Source organism: Cariama cristata, unplaced genomic scaffold, assembly GCF_000690535.1.
Source record: "Cariama cristata isolate BGI_N322 unplaced genomic scaffold, ASM69053v1 scaffold41770, whole genome shotgun sequence".
Lineage (NCBI taxonomy): Eukaryota > Metazoa > Chordata > Aves > Cariamiformes > Cariamidae > Cariama > Cariama cristata.
In genome coordinates this window covers 263-9,170 of record NW_009593709.1, presented here as the reverse complement: position 1 = coordinate 9,170, position 8,908 = coordinate 263, and the positions used below count along the sequence as shown (strand labels likewise).

At 39.3% G+C, this 8,908-nt stretch overlaps 1 protein-coding gene across 1 annotated transcript; it reads right to left on the bottom strand.

Annotated features, from left to right (window-relative positions):
• Window positions 1–125: 125 nt before the first annotated feature.
• LOC104155735 (chromosome unknown open reading frame, human C21orf59) lies at window positions 126–7,548 on the bottom strand. The gene is made up of 6 exons (XM_009695247.1): window positions 7,383–7,548; window positions 5,491–5,558; window positions 3,221–3,379; window positions 2,585–2,716; window positions 507–602; window positions 126–406 (listed from the first exon to the last, which is right to left on the bottom strand). Exons 1-6 carry the CDS (start codon window positions 7,546–7,548, stop codon window positions 296–298), a joined length of 732 nt encoding a protein of 243 aa, XP_009693549.1. The 3' UTR covers window positions 126–295.
• Window positions 7,549–8,908: the final 1,360 nt, after the last annotated feature.

The window sequence follows — 8,908 nt, the reverse complement described above, 5'->3', positions numbered from 1 at the left end:
CCAGCCGCCGCCGCCGCGTACCCGGCGGGCTCGGGGGGCGACGCTCGGTTTACAAGCTTCCGATAAAAGCGGGAACTCCACGAGGAGCGAGCCCGCCCCCCGCACAGCCGAGCGCTGCTGCAGCTACACGGAAACGTAAAGATTTATTGACAACCCAAGGCTGAGACAGGCACCTGCTGCAGAAGTTACAACTTCAGCTTCTGCCAGGAGGATCTACCGCACACAACACAACTCCTCATTGCAAACAAGGGTATCAATCAAACGCTGAAAGAGGCAAAAAGGTGTTTGCAGAGCTTCACCTCGGACCCCATTTGATGTCTTTTACACCATGAAATTGCCTTTTCAAGGCATGGTTGTCTGCCCACTCAGCATTCAGAAATGAGTCGTCATCATCCTCTTCTAGTTTCTGTAAACAGAACCGACAGGTTAAGGAGGCGGTAACACATGTAACCTGCGGTTAGCATCTAAGGCGGCACAGCTCACATACAGTAAAAAGACAGTGTTACCTTAAGTTCCTCCTGCTTTCTGTAGTAATACAGCATCATCTGTTTTTGCTCTTCATGACTAATCAGAGGTTCACGCCCTGGAGCTCCTTGTCCTTTCTGAAAGGGAAATTGTAAATTTTATTTATGATGGTATCTGCGATACAAAAGAGAAGCTGCTGTGTAAAGACAGCAAAATCTTCAGACAATAGGATTTCCCAAATTTAATAAGGTCCCTCAGGACAGGAAAATAAATGTTGAGAAATTTCTGCTGCATCCAAGTGAGAATTACTTTTTCATCTCAGCATCTGAATCATGCTGTCAATTTTGTGGACATCAATGGAAGCTGCAAACAGGACTGAGTCTGTTTTACTTAAAACTTCTGCTCTAAAAGACATAATAAATCTCTCTGTTTTAAGGTCATTCCAGATGTGTCAGGATGGGCCCATCCATCTTTAGCTCCCCTGCTAATACAGGCTCAAGATGGCATATGACTTAGTAAAGCAGGGAAGGCAGGCAGTTACAAAACACTACAAATAAAAGAAATTTTATTTGGTTTTTTTGTTTAATTGTTTTATTTTGGGTTTTTTTGTGTTGTAACAAATTTTATTTGTTACTACACAAAATTATTTTTTTTCCCCAGGCAAGTGTCCTCATGGAAGAAACGATGTGCACAGCAGAAAATAGCTGATGACAGCTATTGGCAACAATAGCAAACAGAACAGTTTGAATGGAGATGGCGAATCCTCTCTGGATCAAAAGGGTCTGACGTGGTTTCATTTAGCTCTCCAACCCAAGAATGCAGACACTTCTTGTCAGACAGAAAACCACCGCACTACTCTGCATTCTCTGAAGAGGTCCATCAACTAATTAAACAGTAAGACAACCTTCCTGGGAGCCTACACTTCAATGGCTGTTGAGTTGTCACACAATTTTTCAGTCACCCTGATAGAAAAGAGAAAGCGATTCTGGTCTTCTAAATGACAAACACATAAATCACTTGACTTATCTTTGAGGAATTCTACTACAGACACCTGCAGATACTAAGATCTGCCATAAACATTAATGCTTTCTGTGGCAGAGAAGCTCTCACAGCCATGGAAGTGAAGCGCAGCTCCAGAATAATTCTGAGCTATGGGTAAATACTCTGAGACACTTGAAATTTACAAAAGCACCCTGTGAACGTGATTTTTAAGAGAGAGTAATGCATACACACGTGAACAGGGTGAGCATCTTCTGATGAAGCTCTGAAAATGAACTGAAACACGAAACATTCTTCCCTTGAGTATGGCATTGCCACCAGAGACGAACACAACTGCACAGTCAGTACAAAATAATTTTGTCCAAAAAATAATGAACAGTCCCAGTAGCTTGGTACTAATTCTGATATTGCAAGAACATGATCATTGCGTCAGCCTCCTCTATACCCTTAATGACCAGCTTTTCCTGAAGCATCAGGTCTATAAGCTGAGGAGCAGCAGATCATTGCCTCATTTTAGCTCATTACTCCAGAGGATGACTCAGACCTGTGTTCACAATTAATACAGAAGGCCTCATCTGCTTCACCACACCCAAGTTACAGACACCGTCTTTCAGACACAGAACAGACTGAAATGGAGATGAGAGGTATCCACAGCACATACGCACAAAACATTAAAACTGCTTTTTAAAGGCCAGAAAAATGGAGAGAGAAACATTCACAAGTACAATTAGAAAAACTGGGCGGACTGAATGACTGGGTCTGTTCAGCGCTCTGCACCTGTTCAGCGCTCTGCACGGAGATGGAACTAACAGCCAGATGAGGTTTTTTTTAATTTTTCAGTTTGCATTTCATCTATTTTTAAATACCTCTTTGCTGCACTTCAGAAAAGTGCTATGGAGCAAGTAATAGCCACTAGAGTATTTAACTAACAGGCAACGGAATTACTGGAGAAAAACTTTGAATATAATAAGTTAAAACCTTAAAATAGTGGTACAGTTTTAAGACACTCACGCCGGAACCAATCTAATCCATTTTATACACCTATGGACAATTCTCTTCCACAGAGAATCAGATAGCCAAAGGTGAATAACTCATAAAGAAATCTCCCAGAAATACTTACTTTCTGTATCTTGACAATGATGGTTGTTTTCTCATTTTTGCCTACATAGTCAGAGAGCAACTTGGTTTCTTTCAACTCCTTGCCTGCCCACCATAATTGTGCTTCTGATTCTTCTATAACTTCAAGTCCAGCCTGTGAATAAACAAACCAACAAGGTGAAGTGTTGAAAGGTGTTGATTTTTTGCTTTGTTTCAAAACCAGAAAAACTTTCTGGGAAAATCTTTCCGGAATTCCTAACAGATGTGTTAGGAAGGCCGATATGAGTTTACACTATACTTCTGCTACATCTTTCTCCTCATACTAATCTACAGCATTTTCATTCATATTCCATTCAATCTTGATCTAGCAAACACTTTGGGCAATAAATTCTCAATACTGGCACCAGAAAGAAATGACAAGCTATTTAAAATGAGTCCTAGACTTACCTGAACTTTGTAGGTAACATTTGAAATAAACAAACTTCATTCATCTTATTTCTAGTTAAGCTACTGGTGTGCTTATATATAAACTATGAGACAAAAACATTAAACATAGTTTGTCATGCAAATGAAAACAACTGTCATTGATAAAACGGAGAACAGCAGAGCACACATTTAAGCCAGGCAGTAGATATAATCCAAATACATTACTGCATACATGAGTTCCCGACAAGTCTTCTTTATCTTCAAACTCCATCCTAACCGGATCATGTGGAGGCAATCCCATTGGATACACAATCATCACAGCGCCTCGGAGCTGGTCCAATGCATCTTTCACCATCTCCATATTAACACACACACTGGCCTGAACCTGTTTCTGAAATACAGGCAGGGATCGTTGGTAATTTAAAAAAATATGCAGAAAGACATTGCTTTGTAGTCAGTTCAAAGGTTCAACAGTGGGATACTTGAGCCAAGCTAACTGGCTGCACAAAGATATTAGGAGCACAAATTTTCTCGTTTGAATATTGACTTCTGAATACATCACTCCGCTTTTGCCCCCTCCATTTAGTTTGCTTACACTGGAGGTGAGGGGGAAGAGATCTTCACTAATTGTGCAGGAGGCATTTAGTAACAAATGTCTGTGGGATACAGGCATTCAAACAAGTAGACATATGACTGCAGAAACTGGATGGGTAGTCTTTTATTCCAAGTACTTGTGATTCATGAACAAGATTCAAAACAGCAGAATTCAAGTGAGGGCTAGAGAAGGGGCCTAAAACTTGAGGAAAAAAATAGAGCACGTATGAGCAGAAGAGTAAAGCTTGGCATATTGCACAGCTTATGCAGATATCTGTAAGAACAAGTACTTGAGATTATTCCAAACCCTACTGCAAGGGATAGAGGAAAAACAAGACACATCTGGAAGAGAAGAAATAAATTTTTTGCTTATGGACTTAACAGTTCCAATGTTTTAAGTAACAAGGTTTATAAAAAAAAAAAAAAAAGAGGAAGAGAATGTTGCCTCCTTGTGGACATTTTTAAACTAGTTAACCGACAAGTACAATTGGCTCTCAGTCTCAGATGATCAACTTTTTTTTTTCTTTTTAAATAACCAGGCATATTTCCTCATTTTCATCATAAAGTGATGAACCTAACAAACCACTTCCCAAACTATCCTTAAATTCATTCACCAATGAATGGCAGTAATTTCGAGAGTAAGTCAGCGTGCAGTGTGCCAATTTTGCAACTTTTTATTGCAAATGCCAACATGGTATACAGTTGGAAGTTTTGCCCAGGAAGACCTGCAAAGTGGAGACCAGATCTGCAGACATTTTTGACTCAAGAAGTAAAACTACACATTATTAATTTCCTCCCTGTTTAGAAATAGAGCTGATGAGATGCAATCCAACAGAAAGAAAAGTCCATCTGGAGAAAAATCTTTACAGTCCAGAAGCTTTAATCTGAAACATCTCTCATTTTGCATAGATTTTGCTAAGACTCAGAACAGTTTGGCTGAAAACCTGCCTCAATTCAGGAAAGGTTTGCTGCACCTCAGCACACTGGAAGTGTTGCCAGGTGACAGAGCAGCTTCTCTGCTTGCCTCCACGAGGCCTTTGGAAACACTGAGCTGCTCACCCTAAAGGACGGATACCACACCGTTACCGGCAACAAAATAGCCAGGAAGGCCAATTTAAGTGCACAGGCAACACTAAAAAAAAATCAGTTAACATTATCTACTTGCATAACTGGTTTAAAGCTGTTTTAAAGTTCCACACATACCAATTCCCAGAACTCTAAGCGTGGGGAGAACAAAACTACTTGCAGATGTTTACAAAAAAAGAAAACTGATAATAAATATTATTCAATTTGTGTTTCAAAGTCATACCAAAGCTGAGACACAATACGGATTTGGTAAAGTGAAGCTGAATAATCGAGACCATAGTCCCATCAGGGCATATCTTTAAACACACAGACTCATTGGGACTGAGCATGAGTCCAAGTGCTTATAAAACCAAGGCCTAATCTAAGAGATTAGAACACATTTTTCAATTAATTTTACATAAAACTCAAAAGGCTATGTAAACAAACAAAAGGTATTTTATTCCAGGAACATCACAGAATGCAGTTAATTTTTCACCAGAAAACACGTCAAGCATTCACCTAAAGAATGCATCAATAGCAAATTAAGAAAGTGTGGATAAAATTACATGCAATTTAATCATTCAACGTGGTCTTGGCTGCCAGCATTCATTTGGTGTTTAATATCTGATTCCTTAACTTGTTGAACCAGCTTGCCAAAAGCCATTAAGAAAATCATTAACAGAAATGTCAGTTTTTAATAGGCTATTCACATCACTTCATGATATTTCTCAAAAATTGTCAGCCCTTGCATGGAAAAAAAGTCTATTTTTTTCTTAAGCTGCCCAACTACATAGCATCTATTAAGAAAGTCCCACGTACCACATGCTACTTCAGGAAACTTACCTTAGAGATTAATGCCTTGGCTTCCTCTATTGTCTTCTTTATAACTTGCCGCATTTTTTCATTTGGAGCTATAAATAAGAGACACATATTTAATAGTCTACACTTACTACAAAGAAACCAAGCAAACGACCTGTCCAGGTTATTCTCTAGTGTAAGCAAATGAAACACTGTTAAATCACAAAGCAACAGAGACACTATTAAGTTGCAGTCTGTTTACCAGTTTGATAGTTCATTGCCATATTTCTTACTAACTTAATAAACAAAACAGTATTTCTATGGGAGAGCCAAACTTACTTTTCCACAAAGACATTTGACTGGTATTTGGAATTCCATTTGGGACAAAAGTACTGAGTAGAAAGCAACGGCCATAATGCCATACTCCCCACAACTAAAACAAGACTCTCTTTCCCATGCCGTACTTACCCCTATAGTGGGCTGTACTGGCAGATGTGCTTTAACCGGGGCCAACAACTTGGAGTTTTCTGACTTCTTTCCAATTAAAATCTCAATCTAACATCAAACGCAGTTTTGCAAATACAATGTGTATTTCATATCATAGTTATCTATTTTAATTGCTATAAAAAGCCTCTCCTCAAATACAAAAATCCAATTAAATCATACTGATTATTCACAGCTGAACACTTAAATGCATCATTTGATGGTATTTAGTTTGGCCCAAATTTAAACACTGTTCAATATTATAACTTTGTTAATATTACAAAGCTGACCTCCCACTACAAATAAATGCCAGAGTATGACTACAAGTGGTACTGTCCTTACATTAAAGTTGCTTGCAAACTTTTACTGTAAGGCCTGACACTGCTAACAGCCATGCCAAACAAGACAAGCTTTTGTCCGCATGCCTACGTACAAGACACTCAGCTATTTCTGAGAACACAGTTAGGAGGGAAAACATTTAGCTGTAATATAAGCTCTTAATCAAGCTCAGCAAAGGCTTAAATTTGATTGGGCAATGTGTTGTGTTAGAAGAATTATCTTCCCGAAAATAAGACACCTGGAGCAAGCTGTTTGCCTGTGACAAGTTAAGGCTTATTCCAAGATTCCTTGTTAACTGAGCTGCCCTGCAATCAAGCTCTAAAGGGCTGCTTGGCCCAGCAAGGGCTGTTGTGGTGTCAGGAGTACAGGGACAGACAGCAAGAAGACAGTCACAGTCTCTTCTGTGCAGTCAGTCCTCACGCTCTCGCCTGTGAAGTGGTGCTCAATACACATACCAAGTGCTAAGGCAAAACCACTTGGTAGGGGTTGCAGGAAGAAAAAGTGACAGGAATGAGTTCAGTAAGTCCGAGAGTCACAGAGAATGAGAAAAAAGGAGAGATATTAAAAAACCAACCTGTTAATGTATCCTGGAGCCTCTGGAGAAAAATAGTACTCAAGTATACATTTACAAATGGGGAGAATAAATTAAAGTGAAACAGTCAAACTTGCTTCTGATAATTGTTTACTTCTCTTCGGCGTTTATTTCCAAGTACTACAGTTGCAAAGTTAAACAGCATACGTGCTGAAGAGATATACTGCTGTTTAGGCTTTGAAATCAACATTACACCAAGTCCTAATCCAAGACAAGACCTATGCAACTGATAGATCAGCTAAGCTATTGTGAAAACAGGTCCCTGAAATAGCTACTACTTAACAAATCTACGGCTGCCTTTAATACAGGTTATTTATCAGATGATTTTTGTGATTAGCAAATAAACATGAGCCGGCTAACATGGTGGCCTGAAACCAAATGTATACTTAGTATCTACTCGGGTTTTTTCTTCTTCCAGACAGTGAGGTAAAAGTGACAGGTCCAGAATTACGATTTTTATGTTCCTCACTATATTATAGATTATCTGCGTCTGCAGGGAAAGAAACATTTACAGTTGATTTACCGTGTCCATTTCTTCGCCCAATTTCATCCTTCTTGAAGACACTTCCACCACTTGGTACACACTTTTCTGCCCACTCATCCTTCAACTTAAGTTCTTCGATTTGCTCATCTGTCAGTCCTTGCATATTATAAGGCAAGAAAACACCATGCTCTGCCAGCTCCTCCATCTCTTTAAAGTGTTTAGAGAACAAGATTAAAAATTTGTGTTATTGAGAACATACCATTTACAAAAGCCTTTCACATTACACATATGCAGGCAAAACCATACTCCTAGCCTTCAGCTTTTAAAGAGCTAAGTATATGGAATAAATAATAATGTATATAAATACACCTATATAGATATATATGCTGTAATTACATTGCAATTCATACATTTCACACATATATGAACAAATGACACAGTGTAGGTATGCAAACCTGGACGATACCTGCTGGTCATAAACTTTTTCTTTTTCGTATTTCCTTAGCTTTAGCTGACTGCATATTCCTTCTTCTAAGTACTTTTGGTAAAGCAACTTTTTTTAAAATGGAAAAACATTTTATTGTTACGCAGTAATTAATTTTGAGAGTTTTGAGAATTAATTTTGCAGTTGAGAAAATGTGTAACTGGACTACCTATAGCTCTGTCCATACTACATCTGACCCAAAGGGTCAGATTCACACCCAGTACAAAATAAAAAATAAATAAAAGTCTCTATAGTAATTTATGTCTAATCAAGAAGCAATAGTCCAGGATAATTCTAGCTGATACAAGAGAGGCATAAATGCTGGTTACCAATGCACAGTCTCAGACAGTGAGAACAGACAGTGCATGGATGCAGTTTCCTAACGCTGTTACCTAGCCTACAGCACGTGATCCACAGCCTGCAAGCTACACTCACTACTTTCCCCCAGAACAACTCATCCAGCTGTCAGCCTGCTTCACAGCATCCTTTCCTTGAAGGCCCTCCAGCCTCTTTGTCATCATCATATTAATTAAAGCATATCCATGTCACAACAGACACACCGGAAGTACCCCAAGTCCCCAAAAATGGCAATTCTGTTCCTGTGGCTGGGAATATAGGCACCCACATGAAAACATAAAGGCTAAGACTAAATTAGCAAGTACTGTGGAGCAACAGCAGCAGATTTGCAGGAAGAGTGAGTGCTGAAAATATGGTAACCATGGTGTCTGGGTTTTAGAATTTTTTTATTTCAGATTAGCCTCAGTATGGCCTCATACACTACATACGTATTTGCGGCTGGAGCACATCGGGTGTAGATGGGCTGCACCCTTCAGGTCAGTCGCATCTGAAGGGAATCTCAGCTGATGCATTCCCAGTCTGATCCTCAATGCACACAAAAGTGGGTCAGCAGGGACAAAGAGTAAACGTTTTTCAAAAGCCATCTCCTGAATTGAACTAAAGCACTAATTTAGATACATCTATTGACTCCCCATCACATGGCAAGTGGATGCCTTGCACCAAGCAAGTGCTAGGCAACACGAGAATTTTATTCACGTGTAGGGTACGCCACTGGTCACAAAGT

Excerpts from the sequence above, each read along its gene's own strand:
- LOC104155735 (XM_009695247.1), bottom strand. The coding sequence starts at position 7,548 with ATGGAGGAGCTGGCAGAGCATGGTGTTTTCTTGCCTTATAATATGCAA. Across the intron at positions 603-2,584 it reads TCATTGTCAAGATACAGAAA|AAAGGACAAGGAGCTCCAGG; the intron begins GTAAGTATTTCT and ends TTTCCCTTTCAG. Across the intron at positions 407-506 it reads GAAAGCAGGAGGAACTTAAG|AAACTAGAAGAGGATGATGA; the intron begins GTAACACTGTCT and ends TTCTGTTTACAG.